This window comes from Elaeis guineensis, chromosome 5, assembly GCF_000442705.2.
Source record: "Elaeis guineensis isolate ETL-2024a chromosome 5, EG11, whole genome shotgun sequence".
NCBI lineage: Eukaryota > Viridiplantae > Streptophyta > Magnoliopsida > Arecales > Arecaceae > Elaeis > Elaeis guineensis.
Window position 1 is genome coordinate 16,554,707 of NC_025997.2, and position 20,912 is coordinate 16,575,618.

Below are 20,912 nucleotides of genomic sequence, written 5' to 3' on the forward strand. Positions count from 1 at the left end.
AAACTCAGCTAAATGCAATTCTCATACAATTTAAGTAAAATCATTAAATCAACTAGAGTCTTTATGGTGTCTGGTAGGCATGTTGATAATATGTTACCAACGTGCTAAGAAAAGAAAGAAACCACGCCTGGCAACGGTTGTGGAGAACTTAACATATGTTTAGGAACCAGACCACACGGATCAAACGGCTCCTAATCTCTGGCCCAGTGTGCTACACCAGCAATCGCATGCTAGCAAAATAAAATAAATAAAAAATAGAATAAAGAATCTCCTTCCTGCAGCGAGATCTTTCCGGCGAAGGCAAAGAGCCAAAGAGTGGGGCGGGGTGGCTGCTTTCGGCCGCGGCTCGTCTTCTTATTGGATAAGAGAAGCGAACTCGAGACCCAAAGAAACGAAGCAAGGAGATGGCCCTGCCGAATTCCTCCTGTGTCGCGGCGCCCGCTGCTTCCCCTTTCAAAACCCTCGCCGGAAACCCTCCCAAAACCCTCCGCCTCCCCTCCCGAATCCCCCTTCTCTCCTCTTCTTTTGCTTCTTCCAAGTACTCTCTCGTCCTCTCTTCTCTCCTTTCTCTCTCGTTCTTTCTCATTTCTATGGTTTCATCTCAGTGCTTGCTCTCTCTCGTCTTGCAGGAAGTTTAGGAGGCTCGTCGGCACCTGGAACTCTCCTAAGGCCGTCTACTCGAGCGGCTCCTGGGCGCCGGATCGATCTCAGAGGGAAGGGATTTGGTCTATTAGGTACAGGCTACTCTCTCTCTCTCTCTCTCTCTCTCTCTCTCTCTCTCTCTCTCTCTCTATATATATATATATATATATATATATATATATATATATATATATATATCTTTGCCCGTCTCCATTTCTTTCTCTTGATTGTTTCGTGGTTTTGTGCAAGGATTCTATTCAATTTTGTGTTTGTGATGGTGATTCAGGGATGATTTGGTAGTACCGTCGTCTCCCTACTTTCCGGTGGAAGCCCAGGGAGGGCAGGGGCCGCCACCCATGGTGCAGGAGCGGTTCCAGAGCGTCATCAGCCAGCTCTTCCAGCATGTACGGATTAATGTTTTTTGGACACTAGGGATTGGTTTTCTTTTATGTTTTGAATGATGACAGAGTAAATATTTGATCTTTTGTAGAGGATTATACGTTGTGGTGGACCTGTGGATGATGACATGGCGAACATTATCGTGGCGCAGCTTCTCTACCTGGACGCTGTGGATCCTACCAAGGTTTCTACCTGGTTTTGTTTCTCTTACGATCATTAGTAACTGAATCTTAGGATTTGTTTGGTTGCTTGGAATTAATAGCATAGCATAATCTCTTTGGTTTTCATTCTTTTCATTTCTTGCTTCTTTCTTCTGTGGTGCGCAGAGGTAGTATTAATTCTGCTTGCACGGTTCTTCCACATAGGGAAAATGGCACGTACTAGATGAATAGAGTAGCCTACTTTGGATCCTGATTCTTCTTAAGGTCTAAACTGTTACTTCGTGCCAGAAAAAGCTTGCATGGTGTTGTTCTTTTTTGAGTTTATAAAAATAATTAGCAAGAAATGTGATGAAATGCCAGAACAGGAATGCTTGAGACATGTTCCTCTGATTTAATTACGGTTGGTTTTTTTGTCTACTTTTATTACTTTTTTAACTCAAATCTGGTATTACTCAGCAGTTGTTGAGTTCGATGCTAGGGCATTTTCAAACGTTTTTCAGAAATCAGAAAGAAACCAACCATTGCATTCCAATCAACTACTTTTCATGTTCATTTTCATGAGCTCTAAGTTGCCTTAGGCTGTTATCCTTTCATGAGCTACTCTCCTTCTCAGGTCACCCTTAGTCCCACTGCAAATGTCCATTTCATTTTAAGTTTTTAATTGCATCTTCACAACTTTATGTTCAGTCAATAGAAAGCTTCCTCTATGTCAATCTTTTGAAATTCTACTATTCCTAAAATAAAGTGCCTTGTTGTTCTCATTTTTGGGATGCCCAGGTTACTCATGCAATAATCTCTACTAGCTAATGTTTTGACCCATGTGAAATTTGTCAACCTTGTTATCGTCTGATAAAAATTTTCTTTTAGTTTTGCTCACTTGTTGAAGCATATTTCTTCATCTAGTCTGTGCAAATTTATTGAACATGTTTCTTCTTTCATTTCATCCAGTGATGTAAAAGATTTGAGATGAGTGAATAACTTCCTTGCCATTTCATGCCCACAAAATTTACCAAAATCTTGCACCCATATAGTATTATAGAAAATTATGTAATTTATTTATGATTATATACACAAGATAATGCCGAGCTGCAAGCAAATAAATACATTATAAACAAACAGAAGTACAGCAGCTTTTGCCAATGCTTAAAACTGAATATGAACAATTGGCGTCCGTTCTTTTTTCCTTAGTAGAGGTTGGATAGGTAATCTTAGTAAAATGAGGAACTTGCATGCGCAATCTTTAAGCTTTAATCTATAAAAGCATAATATCTTACTAGTTGAGAATAACTGTAACCATGAAACAAGTGTTATCGCAACTAAATTATTTCCAGGCTTATTCTTCTTTGCTACTATTGTTGATACAAACTTGTTCAGATACTTTCACATAGCATTCATTTGTCTTTTATTAGGTCTTGTTCTACTATGTAACCCTTGTTTTCCTCAAATCTGTCTTAAGTCTTTGTTGTGCATGCCTAATGCATCTTGAGTTGGATCACTTCTCTTTTGTCCCCCATCGGTGCAGCTCCTGTGCTTTCTTTTGAGGATACGAGATTATTTTCTTTTATCTATTGATTTTTATCCTGGGATCTGTATCTTTCAGATGCATGCAGAACACATGTAGATGTTAGATTGTATGATTTGATGGTTGGTCACATCATTCTCAAACACTATATGATTTAAAAATTTGTAATAAATGACTATAATATTAAATTGATGGCTGTGATGATGACCAAGCTAGTGTAATTTGATGAATCGCTGTCTATCGTCAGTATGTAATATGAATAAACCACCTAAGTTTTTTCTGTGAAATTGAATGAATGAATTTGAAATATCAACTTTGAGACAACTGAGAACTTACCTTAACTTGGCAAAGAATATAGCAAGCTTAAAGGAGTTGTAATATGTCAGCTGGTTTGTTTCTCCCTAAACACTAATATGTATGAGCGTACAAAATAAGGATCGCCGATTCAGAACCAGATCTCGTGTCGGTCAGTTGGCCGGTGGTATAAGTCGGTACGTCCCCATATCGGATCATGCCAGGTCCAAACCGACATGGAAACGAGGAATGAACCGAAGAGAAAAAGAGAGAGAAAGAGAGAGGGGGGAGGGAGGGAAAGGGATGCTGCGATGGCCACTGGAGGGCTGTAGAGGCTACCGAGGCTTCCCTGACTTTACGGTCCTCTACGAGAGAAAATGAGAGCAGAGAGAAATAGAGAGAGAAGGGAAGGGAGGGAAGAGGGAGGAGGGGAAGGCGGCGGGGAGGCCACCGGGTGGTCGTCGTGGCCACTGGATGGCCCAAAAATGCCCTACATCGCCGCAGGTTTGAAACAGGGGTGATGCCCCTGCTTCATCGGCTTTTCTAAAAAGATGATAAATACTGAAGCTGGCAATGGGTTTGTTGGTTTCACTCTCCTTTCTCTTACCCCTCCCTCCCTCTCTCTTTTCCTATCTCACGGAGGACCGTAGAGCCCGGAAGTCCCTAGCGGCCACCTCCGTCCTTCCCCTCTCTATCCCTTCCCTTCCCTCCTCTCTCCCTCTTCCTCTCTTTCCTTCTCTCTCGCTCTATTTTTGTTGGTGTTCTGAATCGAACGTCATAATCATACCGGTTAGCCGCTGGTACAGTTCGGCATGCCCTGAACCGCTCGATTCGGGCCGGTTCGGTGAATCTTGATACAAAAAGCTATTGACCATGTTCTTATCATGCATCCAACTTCTTGTATTGAGCTGTAAATAACCATAGCTTTTGAACCCATACAACATTAGGATGTTAAGCTGGTGCTCTGATCTTTGACTGCCTGAATGTCTTATTATTGACATTGGACAGTCTTGAGAAGAGATTGAATTAATGAAGTTACCTTGGAGTTTGTTAGAATGAGAAGCAGTGTCATATCATTACATGACATTGTTACCGTGACTAGACATATTGGCTTTCTTCAAATGAGAAGAATAAACATGAAAATGCCTAAGGAATGGATGTGCGGTGCAGTCCACTTGGTAATGCATGGCAGGTTTTAAAGAACTAAAGCTAAAAAAATACATTCAAGCATTGGGAATACGCGACAAAACCAGATAGTCCAGGCTGGCAGGCTCTCTTTTTAGTTGCCATTCATGGATGGTTTGAACAAGTTGTGTGGCTTCATTTGTCATGATTCAAGGTATAATAAGTACACTGATTTTTCATTTTTGATTGGGCAGAAACAAATTGAACGAGGATATTATTAGGTCTTGTCAAACTGCTACTGAATTTTTTTTGCTTTCATGAAAGTTTGCAAGTGGGAGTATAAGATGCAGTGACCTAGGTCAAACTTTGAACTATTCTTTTCACATGGGCCATTGTTTTATAGATTATCAAACATTTCTTCTTCCCTTTCTACTCATATGTATTCATGAGAACTTTGTTGCAGTTAATAAGAGTCTATTTCCTTTAAATAAGATTGTTAACTTAGTTTACAATTTATAGCTATTTATCATTTATGTGAATTCTCAGACTCAAAACTTAATTTGTCACCTGATATTCCTGATAGGATATTGTCATGTATGTGAATTCTCCAGGAGGATCAGTTACAGCTGGTAATACCTTGTCTTTCTAATTTTTTCAGCATTTCTTGTACCATTATCAGGCATATTTGTTACTGAGGCAGTTGGATTCTGTGCTTCCTTTTAGGCATGGCAATTTTTGATACAATGAGGCACATCAGGCCTGATGTCTCTACTGTTTGTGTTGGGCTTGCAGCTAGGTAACAACATTTAATAGTTTATCAGCTTTTGTCATTTGGTTAAACAATTGAAACTGTGTTTGCTGTTAAATTAGTTTAGAACTAGTTCTACCAACCTATTTTTCCTTTTCACCAAGCACTCTTGTTTTTAATATATACTGCAGTTATTTAATTATTACCATGTTTTTATTTTTACATATTCATGAATGTCTAATGCAGTTGCTCATGAATTTTGTGTCATGTTATGGTTAATTGGTGACAATGACATGCCATGATTAAGGAAACACAAATTTATGATGAAATACTTTGGACCCTTGAAATTCTTTTGGGCTAATCAAGCAATTGCAGTGGTGAGCATGTAATATTTTTAGTATAATCAATGGCCGGTGCATTTTGTTGCACTATGATTGGCACTATACTTCTCATGAATTAAAAGGGTGAGGAAATGGGACACACTAAACTTGGTCACCATACTGCATCAAAAAGTTTTCATGGTCAGATTACATTGTGTAGGAACCCATATGTTATACCATAAACCGTATTGTCATTCACAATAACATCCTTTCTATCTGCCCTGCTTTTCTCTTTGACTTTGTCTTGTGTCTTCGCCTTCAGTGGTAGGTAGTGTGGTTGTCTGCACTAAATTTCTCTGCACTGAATTTCTATACACTGAATTTCTATTCGACTTTGTCATGTGTCTTTTCAGAACACCAAAAAAATTCATGTAAATTTTATATTTCATGATATAACTGAGAGACCATAGAACAATTTCTTATATCTCATCTTGATGGATGGTGAATGACATCACCTTGATAGTTTTAGAGGCTTTTGCAAGATGAAAGGAAGGGGTTGCAGAAGCAGGAGATTTTTTTGAAAAATTGCATGGTATACATGTAAAGAAGAAATTTTGAAAGCTAAGCATCGGCAGAAGATTATTGTTGAAATGCTAAAGGTAAGTTTTGTTTTTATACTCAATCTGAAATGCATCTGATGATTGATGTAAAGAAAATGATACCTTTTTTTTTTGGCTAAAATGGTTGTTCATACCAGTCTGGTATGGGTGCATCCAAGAAAACCATACTTTCAAGTGCCATAACCATAATCATCCAGCCCTGTTCAAGAAAAGGGACAAATGTTCTTATTAATGTTTGGGCTTGACCAAAATCTATGTGCTGCTTTATCCATCTCCTAGTCAAGTGAAATGTAGAGGTTGATCGTATGCTTGGGATGTCTTTTTCCTGGTTTTCATGACTGGAACCTATCATGGTTTTGTCCTTCTACTCATCAAACAAAGATAACTCATTTCTCTGCAATTTTCTTGACTGAGATGATAAATGGTCATGCCTAAACTATATGCTCTGAGTATTCTAAAATAAGAAGAGTACTATTTTTAATTCCGCCAAGAAATATTAGGTAAGTGGCCTTTCCAACACCATGTAGGCAAGAAGGAACTCAACCTCTATTTGTTTTCAATGATAAGAATAACTTGATATTTTTGAAGATTTTCCTTCATCTTCTTGATTCTGCCTTTCTTAGATCTATTTTTTTTTTAACATATACCTGTCTCTTATTCTACATATCCCAGGTCACTAAAGATGTAGTAGATGTGTATAGATAGTTATCCCTGATTCATATAAATAAGGTAAAGAGAGTGTGAGGGAAACAAGTGAACTGCAATTTAATGATTCTAATGCATGTTTTGAAAGGAGCATGGTATGAGTCCATAATTATGAATGAAGTAGAGATGGACTGAATGAAATTAACTTATAATGCTGATCTTGGAGAGCATATATACTATGAAAGGTGATTCTCTTTATCTGATACCCTTTGGATCGAACAAAATAAAAAAAATGACATATGGATAGTGAAGCTAAATGTTATCAGAAAGTAAAGAATATAATGTATTAAAAGAATTAATGTATCAACAGTCAAACCTTGGTATCAAAGAAGAGTCTTATAGGAAAGTGAAAAGTTTTATTGATTGAGATAGCTTATTTGAGAATTAATGACAGTTTTATGATAAGAAAAATGGGGATTCCTAGCAAGTTTATGGATATAAGGTCATATGATATGGTACGTGATTCCAGGTGGACTTTTTTGCTAGAGTATAATGTCAAATACAAGCTAGGTCAGTTTTGCTATATGTTCAAAATTCAGTTGTTTTTGCTGGGTAGTGATTTTATGCTTACTCCAATGCTACTTAGGTTCTCTTCCCTGAATGCAACTTGCTTTTTCATATGGTGGGCTTTACATGTAGAAGTCAAGGAGGCTTCTCGTTCGCGTGTGACTATTTGAAGTTGGTTGATAGGGATTACGCCTGGTGTGGCTAAATGGAAATTTTAGGGCATTCCATCTACTCCTGTCATTTGGGAGGGATGGAAAGAGAGAAGTAACTGCTTGCTCAAAGCCTTCACTGCTGGACAAAATTCAAGAAGATTGTTAGCGGTCATAGGGGTTCTAATACACAATGTAATGTTCTCATGTGCAGCTTTGCCCTTGTTTCACCTTGTGTCAACAGTTTAGCACCATCATAAAATATATTGCTTATGTTCATTATGTATCCATGTACTTTCTGGAGCTACATTTCAACCATGCAACGAATTGTTAACCATCGGGAAGTGACATTTGTTCCGGTCTCATTGGCCAGAGGTTCTCACACAACACTGAACACACAAATTAGATGGGATGATTTTGTTGGTTATTGTTTTTTTTTTCCTTTTGTTGAGGGGAAAAAGGCATAAAGTCAGATCACTTTCACATTGGTTATGCTTTTAATATTTGTTAAATGTGCTCTGCATTGCCTTTCAGTACAGATTCTTTGGAAAAAAAATGTACACGTACCTTAGAAGTAAGGACCACCAAATATGCCGTCAAACCCTTTCCAAATTGTAGTTAAGCAGTCTTCCATTGTGCTACTTTGAACAGTCTGCCAACAAAAATCAGCTCTCCCTTATCTCATTCCTAACTTTGCTCCCACTCCTAACACCAAAGATCTGAAAGACAGCTAATTTTTAAGAATAATTGGTGGGAATACTACTAAATCATTTCATAGATATAATGGAAGAACCACATGTAGTAAATAATTCAGGGAACACCTTCTGTGGTTCAAATGGGACAGCGGGCATGCAACCTTCATGCCATGGCCTTTTTGCATGGAATATAAGAATATGACTTATTTATATACATGAGACTTGTAATTACAACTTGTCTCATCATTTAGAATTTATTTTAAAAAATAAGCGATGAAATATATTCTATTTAAATACTTTGCAATAACTGCTGGAGGATAACTTGAATATCTGTCTTTGAATGTGCTCTTCATCTACTTTAGTAGTTATGGCAGTTCATTTTTACCTGTGCTTCAGTTCCTCAGTGATGATCTTATACATGAACCCTCCTGATCATGGCTTCATGTTACTCACAATGCTTCTTCCATCCCTTGGTCCAAATAGTCCTCAGTGTTTGTATATCTTTTCTGTTCTATGTTAGATGCTGGATTATTTTAAATGCACATTAAGGTCACTGACTTTTGTTGTCAATGTTGCTTGGTCTTTCAAAAACAGCATGGGTGCTTTTATTCTCAGTTCTGGCACCAGGGGTAATTCTTCTGAATTTTTCTATGACTACACATTCCAAGTTCTGGCCTTTCATATAATTTGAGTATATTGTTTCTTAAATTACACCCTTGTCTTCTGCAAACCAGGGAAACGGTATAGTTTACCAAACTCCAGGATAATGATTCATCAACCTCTAGGAGGAGCTCAAGGTGGACAAACTGATATTGACATCCAGGTAATGTCTGAATTTGATGTTGTACCTGTGACTCAAGTTTGTAGATGTTTGGTTGACTCCTTGTAGTCGGCAGAGAACACCTCCATTGGAAAGTCCCACAGTGCTGTTAGTTGGGGTTGGGGTCCCACTTTCCCATTTTGATTAATCATTTAGCCATTAGGCATAACATAGTGAAAAAGTGCCTCATGCATTATCCTTCAATGTCAAATTCTTATTGTTTATAAAACATCTACTGCCTTTGGGGAGAGAAAGTTCTGTTTTTTAGGAATTTCTTTTTTATTTATTTTTGTGCTTTCTTAAAAGGTAAAAGAAAATTTGACTCATAGCTGGGCTAACTCTTGATTCTCACGAACACTCTTGTACTGTTTTTCAGGCAAATGAGATGCTGCATCACAAAGCTAATTTGAATGGGTATCTAGCATACCATACCGGCCAAAGCTTGGAAAAGATCAACCAAGATACTGACCGGGACTTTTTCATGAGTGCAAAAGAAGCTAAGGAGTATGGTCTAATTGATGGTGTGATCACGAATCCTTTAAAAGCTCTTCAGCCACTAGCAGCTTCTGACCTGTAAAGACCAGCTGTATCGGTGCAATGAATCCATGTTGTCATGATGTGCGTGTAGCCATTACTTGGATGGAATGTTTGTCACTGACTTATCATGCACGTAAGGAGAACTTTCTTCTTTGTATTGCAGAAAGTTTGCATTTACCAAGCTTTTAGTTTAGGAAGCAACGTGTCCTGTCAGTTTTTCGAACAACTTCTGTACTGTTATATTGAAATTATAGATATCAGCCTTACAAGTAGCTTCAAAAGTTCTCGATCTGCTTAAATGCATCTTTAACTGAATGTTCTCTGCCTTAATGCATCTTTAACTGAATGTTCTCTGCCTTAATGTCATGAATCAATTTTATGTTGACTGTCTTCGTCCGTCATTGTAAATATGAAAGATGTATCTTTCCTTTTCTTTTGATCAGGATTATTGTTTGATACGGCCTTCATGTGGACAATAGACATTATTGATTATACAGATTTTGTTCCCTTGTTTGTTTGAGTATAATGAGATGGGGAGCCTAGCCAGATTATACAGATTGTCATGCCTTTGATGGGACAATTCTATAAAAACCGAACCAAAGCAGAAAGATTATTGGTCTTCGCTTCTGTCTCAATCATGGTCTTGCTGCTCCCTTTTCCATTTGTGATTGGGGGTTTCTAATTTGCTGACCCTGGAGGGAGTGAACTGGTGAAGCGTTTCTGCTCCATGGTTTATCGCCTACAAGCGTGGCATGTGACATATTTAAGTATATGTAATGAATTAATTTTAGTTAAACCAACCATATACTTACTGCAGTGGTAGCCAATGCAAAAAAAACCTCATTCCATTTTAAAAGGAAAGATTTTCACTATGAGAAATAACATTTTGAGCACAACAACATAGTCCTGGTATTTAATTTCTCACTGAAGAAGAATTGGCTCTATTTCTGAATGTTTGTTTGTTAAAGAAAAGGAAAATTTTTGAACAAAAATATTTGAGTTGCCAGCCAGCTACATTTAAAGAAACAAAATAATTAAGATACGGTGTGCAATGTTCCATATTATAAGATCACCATTACATGATCCTGTCCCTCATGTGGCTGTGGATGTGGCTATCAACAATTGCTACTGGGCTTGATACTCATGCCCTTCAAATACGTGATGCTGATGCTTATGGAACTGCTTGTCAAAGAATGGGATGACTTTATTAGATCTCTGTTTGCTGGTTGGGTTTTTGGTCATAGGCTCCTCTTGCATGTTCGTAGGTGCTTCTTGCTGCTGAGCTCTTTTATGCATCGATTGAGGCTGCTGTGTTTTCAAGCAATTCTCTATCATACTGCCTCACTTGGGGGTTATGGGTTCTTTTTATTTTACCTTACAGCATTATTTTGTCCATGGATGGAGTTATTGCTCTACCTCAGCCTACAGAATCTTAATCATGCCTGATGGGTCCAGTTTCCTAGCACATGCTTCCAGTTTCCTCACACATTACTTTTTGGCTGATCTTTGTGGGCTACAAATACAAGACTGCTATAGTTTACCTGGGATAATATGTTCTGCTGGATACTTTACTGTGGCTGTGGAATTTCATTTTTCCTCTCTTGATATATTTCAGATGCTCTGACTACAACGTTAATGACAGTTCTTTCACTGACATATTCATTTCTTTCATTGGTTGCATATCTTTGCTGACTTCTGGTTCTACATACTTTACATCATCGCTAAGTGCCTGCACAAATATAATATTTTGCTTTTCTTAATTTCATGTAATTATGTTTTTCTATATATTGGTACAGTCTTTTTCTTTGTTCTCTCAAACCGAGCCTGCTTTTGTGTTTGTTGGCTCTGGCTCTATTTACAGGTTGTATAATCTGTACCTCTTTCAGTGAATAAATTTTGAGCTTCATATCAAAAGAAAAAAAAAAAACAATTGCTATCACTATGCATATTATCATAATTATTGCTAAAACCAACTTCAAGTTGTGAATCGGACATCCCAACCTATATCTCAGTCTGTCACCTAAGTGGACCAACTTATTGAATGGTCTCTTCATTGTCACCGGCAAAATTTGAAAGAAAATAAATGGGAAAAAATAAACGAAATAGAAATAATGGAACACTCCACTGAAGGCAAAAATAGCAAGATATTAGCTAGTCGACTACGATGGCACGGTGTAAATCGGGTCCATGGACTCAATTTATTTAGTCCCTTTTTTCTTGTCTTTTTTTGAGGAAAACTAATTTGGTCATTTGTGGAATGGCGCAGCGACGACAGATATCTAGCCATTATGATGAGATTCTGATAATCTAACCAGGAAGTTATTTCAAGGGATCATAGAATTGAGTCACTGAGCTTGCCTTTTGAACCTTCAGAGGTGATATGGATATGGGATAGAAAAGATGGATATTAACCCTTTCTAATCTCAAAAAGAAGAAGAAGAAGAAGAAGGAAAGAAAAAATCATTAACTTGCTCTTGGTTGAGAGGTTTCCAGCCGCATTCACGTACAATTTACGTGAGCATGTATCACCAACCAGAACTATTTTGCTCCAAGGTGAATACAATTTGTGTATCATCCAAAGCTCATCCTCTAAGAAAGCATCAAACAAAATACTATAATATGCCTACCAGGTCTCACCCCTACCTTTTGATGGAGGGTACAACCGGACCTGGATCCCCTACCGCATGATAGTGCACTACATTGAGTAGCTGCGTACCATCTCCATGATGGATGGCTATCACTTCTCTGGGATGCCGGCTGCAAATGGCATCGAGCACAATTGCTTGGATTCCCTCAACGAGGATCTGTCGTCGAGATAGATGATGATGTTGTAGCTATCTAGGGCAGTACAAATCCATTGCGGTACAAAAGTGTACCGCAAAGGATCCCCACTCGGCTATAATCTTCAATTTTGAGAAATAATATTTGAGTGGATTGTCAAGTAGCCTACAGATTCAGACAGTCATGCAGTCTAGGTGTCTTGTAAAGTTGGTGGATGGTTATTTCTTCAGCTAATAGAGGAGAGACAGGGTTTGAATTGTTGTGATTGAAATAAAGGTGCAATCAAGTTGAGCCAAATCAAATCGAGTAGTTAAATGCATGAGCTTAATTCGATTCAAAATATTTGGATTTGAAACTTATGATCGATCAAACTTTAATATCTTACACTCAAGTTCAGTTTAATAAAAAAAAATAATACTCGAGATCGATACGGCTCGATTTGGATATCAACTGAACCATATTCGAACTCGAATTCAAATCTCAACCTACTATATAATATATACATATATATATATATATATATTATATTATATATATATATATGAAATAAATAAATAGATAATATTATTAAAACTATATAAAACTCGAATAGGTTTATCAGCTTTCGAGTCGAATATCTTTCTACTCAAGCTCGATAATAGCCAAGTCGAATCAAACTCGAATAGTCTACGAGCAGTTCAACTCATTTGCATCTCTAATTAGAAATGTAAGAGATGATGAGAACTATTCATCTATTTTTCAAGTGCAGATCCTCTACCGTGCATGGCATGTTACTATATCCGTTATGGGCATGCATGTAAATCTAGACCATCACAGTCTCCTCCTCATTTGATGATTTTATAAATATAATAACGAACTATATATTTTTGTATGTGGGACTAGAATTCATTAATGTAATCAATATTCCATAGAAAATTAGGTTCATGTAGGGCTGAAACCGGATTAACTGCTATTATATTCATACCTATATTTATTTTATTTGACAGATACAAATACGAATATAGAGATTAGTCATATGCAAAAATTATATATATTTATTTTAAATATATTATGGGGTCATGCCTCCTCAGTTGATGCTCTTGGGACTCATCTTCAAAAATCCTACTGGCGGAAACAACGATATGGACCTTGACAGTAGCAGCATCAAATCCATCGTGGAGTGTCAAATGAAGCAATCTCATCGACTTCCATCCGATCCTTAGCTTGGCGTACCACCGACAAAGGATTGATATCTCACCAATGATAAGAATGAAGCCCTATGACCTATGATCAATATGGACCCATCGACCTCCAAGTTAGGATCCCACTGACAACAAAGGACAAGGTCTCACAATTTGCCTTGAAGTAGATCTGATCAAGATGGCATCTCGATCGTGGATTGATCTCAGTCCATCGATCAGTTACACCATGTGAGTAATTAGTTGAAATCTCCAATAAACTCTCGGAATATACCACTTCACGTGACAAATACCCACGACTAACAACTTAATTACTGGACGGATTTCCTATTCTAACAACCTATGGATTCAAGCACAACAAATTCCGGCACCTCTCTATATAAAAGTAATAATGGGATCTCTAAACTAAACTACACCAAGCTTCCATATTTTCTCTCTCTTATACTGTACTCAAGCTCCGACTGACTTAAACATCAAAGGATCCCCCGCTGGAGCAATCCCTCCTGTGTGAGTGGACTTCTCTTGTAGGTCTCTCGCAGACCGAATGCACCTCCTTCGCCATATCAACTCGGAGCCTTGACATAACAAAATAGATATTAACAGAATCAAATACTAGAAGTGTGGATATAAATATAAATATAAGTTGGATAACTTTATGATCATAAAATTTAAGATATTATTAAATAAATAATAAATCAAGTTAATAGTATGTTAATATGGTTACATATTTTTTTTAAAAATTCATGAATGCAATATAAAACTAAATAGGGTTACAAGTAGAATCTTTTATTTGGATAATAATAAGATAGTTGCTTGTACATATGCATATTTATTTTTCTTCGACGGATATATATATATATATATATATATATAATATATATATATATATTATTATACTAAATATTATATATATATTATTATCTCATCTATTCGGATATGAAAATAAATCTGGATAAATATTATCCAACCCATTTTCACCCTTAGAATCATGCTTATAAATTTGGACAATTCATATTCCCCTGCTAATTGGATGATATTGTAAGTGTAATAATGAACTGTACATTTCTGTATATGGTACTAGATTCCGTCAACCTACAAAATGCCATAGAAGATTTGGTTCATGAACTTCTGTTATTGTTGTAAGAATGCTATCATGACCTTTTGCCTCCGGGATCCCCCTTGGATTCACTTAACCATTCAGCGGACTCTGCGATATCTCGTTCTGTAACTCCCTCGGATTCGCTAATTATTCACCAGAATCTACCATACCATTCTGTATCCCCATTCACTGATTATTCACCAGTCTCCACTATTTCAAATGTTTTAAGAAGGTTCCAATGAATCTGATATTTGTGTCTATAGTCATAAGATCGCATCAATCCGACCAATATCCTGAAAGATTCAGTTCATGAAACTCTTTTACTGTTTTGGGAATGTAATTGTAAAACTGCCTCTTATATATTCTACTCAGAAATGTTTTATGAACTTGCCTTCAACATCCTCCTGCGATATCTTCCAGATTTGAAATCCAAATCTCCTATTGGATTCACTCTAATGGCGCATTGATGTCCTATAAAAGCCTCACCAACCTTGTCCATCCTCCACCAACCCAATCACCATCCAAATTTCTCAGAGAAACACTTTGGCCTTCCTTTTCTCCATCCAATTCATTTCTTTTTTTTCTATGAGGAATTCGAGAAACATCACCTTGATCACACTCCGTTGGAAGGGTGGCTCAGCAATGGACACAGCAGATAAACCGGAGGTGCGAGTCCACAGTATCGACTCCATGATCTTGGCGAGGCTCAATTAGAAACCTGGACCCATCCCTCTTCTTCAACTCAGAAGGGGTCTCGTTGTCTTCGCCATCAGATGTTGACTGAGGTCAGACTTGGCACACCAAAGCAACGGATGGGAGAACGTTTCCTTTGAGACGGCCGTAGTGACAACGGAGCCCGTCCGCCCACTGAGACAACCGATGTAATATATCCATAGATTCTTTTTGGTTTAAAGCCCCTCATTCTCTTTATGAATGATATAGACTTTACAGCGTATTTAGCTGCATGAGAATGAAGGTTGGCTTTTGGCTTCTTTGTTCGGTTCCCTGACATTAGTTTCTCCTTCCTCCCTTCTTTTCTTTTTCTTTTTTTTTTTTATTTGATAAATTATGTTCCTAATCTTTAAACTATATCAAATTTTTTTAAATAGTTTCTAAATTATAAAAACCTAAGTTTTAGTCTTCAAACTTTCTGAACTGTTTTAATGTTACCTTTTGTTCATTTTCGATGACTTTTTCATACCGAAAATCCTATGTGACAGTCATCGGTGCTTATGTGGCTCTGTTCATTTGTATAGGTGGCATTGGTGCTGACTGAAATCGATTTTTTTTTCATTCTTCTTCTTCTCTCTGCCCTCGCCCCTCCTCCCCCCACCAGCCCGCCTCTCCGACGCCCCTCCGATGCCCAGGGCTTGTGCTCCACCCCAGCTCACCCCCGTCCACTCCGGTGCCGGTGGATTGTGCGCTGGCGTCCCCCTGGCCCCGTCCAGTCCCTCACCGTGTGCCCCCATAGTTGAAGATGGAAGTCCGAGAGGTGACGGTGGGAACTACAAGCGCACACGGAGCTAGAGTGGATGCTGATGGCGAAGGATTGGCCATCGATGCACTTCAGAACCTCCAGATTGGCTGCCCCTGTTCCGTCACTCCAAACCTCCCATCTTGTTGAGCCTGGGGGGGGGCGCAGAACTCACCGACGTGTTGGAAAATGTATCCTAAAGCCAATCATCGAGGTTATAGATGATTGTGCTCCATATAAATATATGAATTATAAAATGATAAATGTTATTTGGCAGATTTATCATAAAGAATATAGCTTCTAAAATAGAACTCATATATTATGATGAAGCCCTTGGAATTACTTTCAAAATGATAAAAAAAGATTTATCATATGGTTCTTAAATCCTACTGGTGATCAAATAATACAATTGTCACAAGGACGATAATTGTATCGAGTATAGATCATTGTATGCCATATTAGTTGGTTGTCCTCTTAACCAAGACATGTGGTGACATGGGTATGACATACGAATGATATGTAAGAATACATTTCACTGAGTATGACCACTTTTGGAGCACTCTGGATCAAGGGTTGCTCTGATGGGATATGGATATATGTGTCCTTCGGATCTGAGGCTGTCTCGGTAACTTACAAACAACTCACTGTACTTTGATGCCGAACTACTCGAATTTTTAATTCGATGACAGAAGGTTTCTGGGTACAGTCAAATACTTGTGAAGTCTGAGTGCGAGTCAAGATGAGATTGACCGCTCCAAGTAAAATTGGAGATGATGCATCATTGTATTTCAATTCATCAAAACTTTGGTCAAAGTAGTCCTAGTAAGGAGTCACAGAATTTTTGAGGTTGAGACACAATGTGGACCACTTTTATTGGGTTGACAGTTTAACCCAAAGTCGTCTTTGAGCATCGAGTGTCAAAGGGATGAATTATACGATAACTATATCCACATGGGTTCTAGAGTATTGCTTGACATATATTCGGCCTATCCGAACGTCAGATCCCATTGCTAGATGGTTACATCAATTAGTATAGAAATTATTCTTGTACTACCAATTTAGATTCGAACCTATGGGGTCACACATATGGAAGTACCTGTCTGATCAAATGGTTGATCGATGATTATGAATCGTTGAAGGATTTATTATCAATTTTATTCATGATTAATTTTATGCAAAAATTATAATAAATTATTTACTAATAGTTAGTAAATTAGAAGAATAATTAATTAACAATATGATTGTTAATTGACTTAATTTGATTGAGTAATGGAGATTGAATTAGATCTAATTTAATTGGATTCAATTAGATTGGCTTTGGATCAATTGGATGCAGCCCTATTGAATAACAAGTCTTATTCCAATTGATCTCAGGGATGCATTAATTTAAAATTATTTTAAATTAAATATAATTTAATTATTTTATATAGGCTTGGATTGGATCTAACCTATGAAATAATAGGCTTGATTGAACCAAGTCCTAATATCAAATGAAGCACCTGATCTCTATTTAGAATCAATTCCTAGATCAATGAGGTTTTAATCTAACTAATTATAAATTTAATTGGAGCCTAATAATTGGGCTGGGATCTAATTAGTTAGTTTGTTATAACTAATTCCTAAGTTAGTTAGGATTGGCTCAAGAATTAGTTAGAATTTGATCAAGATCTTGAATCCTATTTGGAATAAGACTTAACCAACTTGGAACAAATCCATATACTATTAATTCTCCACACCTCAAATCATTTTAACGTGAGATCCCATGCCCCAAAAGAGGTGTGCGCCTCCTTATTTCTTCCATGAGAAAGAAGGGAGTCTCCTCTTCTTTCCTGGTCGCCAAAACAAAGAGGGGGCATCCAACCCAATATCCACACGCCAACCCCTTCTCTCCTTCCCATCTTGGTATGTTTTTAAGATCCTTTCTTGCTCATTTTTGGGTATCAAAAAGAGGCTTCTCTGCTGTAAAAAATTGGAGAAGAAAAGTTCTTCCCAACAAAAAAAAGACAAGGAAAAAGATGGGTCTTCTTTCTTATGTGCAATCTTGAAGAAGAAGGAGTTCTTCTTCCAGATTTTTTTTTATTTTTTTTAAATAAAAATTAGATTAAATCTAATTTTAATATATAGATTTAGAAGAAAATATCAGAAAAAATTTGATTGGGGTTTGGGGCTTCTTGAAGTTTTAGATCAAAGAAGAAGATGGATCTTCTTTCTTGTGCGCAGCCTTGGAAGGAGTTCTTCTTCCATATTTTTTTTATTTTTTTTCAAGATAAAATTTAGATTAGATCTAATTTTTAATATAAAAAATTAAAAAAAAATATCAAAAAAATTTGATTGGATGTTTGAAGATCTCTAGAGTTCTAGATCAAGAAGAAAAGGAAGAAGAAGAGAAAGAACGGTTCTTTTCTTGGATCCTCTTCTGAATTTTTTTAGATCTCAAGATTTCACATGATTTTAGTATAAAAAATCAGATTAGATCTGATTTTCATTATGAAGAATCAGAGAAGAAAAATTCTTCTCAAAGACATGAAAGGAAGAGAGAAAGGTTCTCTCTTATGTCTGAAAATTGAGAAGAAATGGTTCTTCTCTTGATCTCTATTATAGAGATCAGACGCATGAATTCAAGAAGAAAAAGAGAGAGTCTCCTTATTCTTCAATTTTATCATGTTCCTCTCAGATCAGTCAAAGGATGGTGTCCTTACGAGCTAGCACTCCCAGGGAGATCGATCAGCACAAAGACTTCGTGTGGATACCTGTAGAGGCCAGATACGTGTGCGGCTGCCAAGCATCATCAAGAATACATCTTCATAAATTTCGGATGAGGTGATCTGCTATCCGCACTCGGGTATGAGATTTTGATCTCAATTAATTTTTAGATGTAATTTAGATATGAATTAGATATGATCTAATTATACTTAGATATATTCTGTACTTGCTGAATTTTAGATTTCAAATATGTATACATGCATATTAGTTTATGTCATAGATCCTATATGGTGACTTAGATTTGATCTATGCATGCATTATAGATTAAATTATTTAATTTATGTATATTTCACTGTAAAATTTTTAAAAATGCATGCATATCACCCACCACACTTCCTTCAAATGGTATCAGAGCGAAGGTTCATTATGACATGAACATATATGCATGTAGAATTAAAATCTAGATTTAGCAATGTATGAGATGTGTTATAATCTAATGTAAAATCAGATCTAATATAATTGAGATTTGATCTAAATTTTTGCATACATGATATGTGAATTAGATTAGATGTTTTGAGTAGCAAAGTACTCGGATTGGATAATCACCAAGCCATCCGGTCATAGGAGCAAGTACGGTTACATGACCCTCTCTTTCCATTCAATGGGGTGCTCTTCATGGCGTGTAGGGGTGCCACTGTGAGGTTTCGTGAAAAAGAAAGCGAAAGGAGAAAACTTACTTTCTTGCAAAACCTTAAATCTTGAAACCCTAGGTGTTGATGTATGTGATACAAGTTGCGAAAAAACTAGTTACATCTAATCTTGATTAATCAAAATTATTTTGATTGAAAATCATGAAAATTTAGATTTGATCTAAAAGATTTTATGATTTAATGTAAAAGATTTACATAAAAATTATTTCATAATCTTAACCTATGTTGATACTATACTTAATTGAGAATTAAGAGATGTATTTTAGATCCAGAATTATGATTAAAAATCTAATGACATTACATAAAATATAGGCATGGGTTAGCTCAAATCAGGTATTTTTAATTGGATTAGATTTAAGGTTAGAATCAAAGACTTAATAGACTAAAAAGAGTAATTGATCCAATCTAACCAATAGTTGATTTAGATTAGAATAGGATACTCTAGATCAAAAACAATAGTTGTAATTGATTGAGTCTATATCTTTGATTAAATCAAATGGACCTTAATTCAAGCTCAAAGATTGAGCCCGAGTCATTAGACTGATTAGATCATTTGGTGACTCGAGTTGACCCATGTTGTTAAGGTTAATCAGTATGACTGATTTAGGTACCCCAGAACCAACTCGTCTCTAGTCCTTCTCATGACTTGATGAAGTCGGTGGGAGGATTTACGATATACTGATTGGACCCACTAGTCACTAGTCTTTTTCATGACTTATGAAGTCAGTAGAAAGATTTATGACTTGTAGGTTGACTAATATTTTATAAAATAAATTAATCAAATCTTCTAAATTATTAGGTCCATAGCTCCCATTAAGGTGCATGATAATGAGTCCAATATTCCAAATAGGTATTGGAGGCGCTACACGTCTGGTGTCTATTACGTATTGAAATTATCATCCATCATATGACCACCTTATTATACCTTTAGATCAATACTCAGGTTAACCAAGCCACACTCGGATCCAGATATTCATTTTGTTGGATGCACTTGATGTTGTTATATTAATGGTTAGACCTAACCAGGATTTTCAGTGGAGGGCCACACGCCTGCTGAAGGGATGCTTGGGATAAAATCTGATTGCTAAAAATTATTTAAAAAAATAATTGGTTATGAACCTACCATGGATGCATTAGGATTGGCCAAGCCACACTCGGGCCTGAATGCAGTTTGTGTGGATTCTAGCACCCACTAAAGAATTAAAGTAATTTTTTGGATTGGAGGTAGAGACTACCAATTTGTATAAAATAGTGAGAGAACTTATAGACTAAAATTCAAATTTTTAGGCTTAAAATAATTCATATACTGATAGGTCAATTGTTCTATTTTTAGAAATGGCTGAAAAATAATCGCTCTCTTCACTGCTAGATAGTGAAAATGTTATCAGCCTAACTTCAATAGCAGTATCAGAAGTTAAATATAGTTTTTGAGTAAATTAATCAAAAAATCTTAGGCTAATCCAAACAGGCTTAAAAAAAATCAGCAAATGGTTGCTGGTCAAAATAGTTATATGATAATTCTTTGAAGTTTCTCTATTGATAATCCTACTATTGGGATATAAGATACCGACAATATAAGTCATATTTGTAAATAGTTACAAAAGACTTCAAGATAGTAGAAGGTTTGAAAATGGTAAGAGACTCCTGAATGCAAGACATGAAGTCTGTTCCAGTCTTAACATTAAGAATCATCGAACTTGTTTTCAACCCTAAAAATATCATT

At 36.7% G+C, this 20,912-nt stretch overlaps 1 protein-coding gene across 1 annotated transcript; it reads left to right on the forward strand.

The window, feature by feature from the left end:
• The first annotated feature begins 249 nt into the window (after positions 1–249).
• On the forward strand, positions 250–9,516 carry LOC105045117 (ATP-dependent Clp protease proteolytic subunit 5, chloroplastic). The gene is made up of 9 exons (XM_073257648.1): positions 250–538; positions 630–734; positions 929–1,046; positions 1,133–1,225; positions 4,727–4,772; positions 4,867–4,939; positions 8,482–8,516; positions 8,622–8,710; positions 9,084–9,516. The coding sequence occupies exons 1-9, from the start codon at positions 405–407 to the stop codon at positions 9,282–9,284; spliced, it is 894 nt and encodes a 297-aa protein (XP_073113749.1). The 5' UTR covers positions 250–404; the 3' UTR covers positions 9,285–9,516.
• Positions 9,517–20,912: the final 11,396 nt, after the last annotated feature.

Coding starts and splice junctions, on each gene's coding strand:
- LOC105045117 (XM_073257648.1), top strand. CDS start 405: ATGGCCCTGCCGAATTCCTCCTGTGTCGCGGCGCCCGCTGCTTCCCCT. Junction 1,226..4,726: donor ACGCTGTGGATCCTACCAAG/GTTTCTACCTGG, acceptor TATTCCTGATAG/GATATTGTCATGTATGTGAA. Junction 8,517..8,621: donor TCTCAGTTCTGGCACCAGGG/GTAATTCTTCTG, acceptor TCTGCAAACCAG/GGAAACGGTATAGTTTACCA.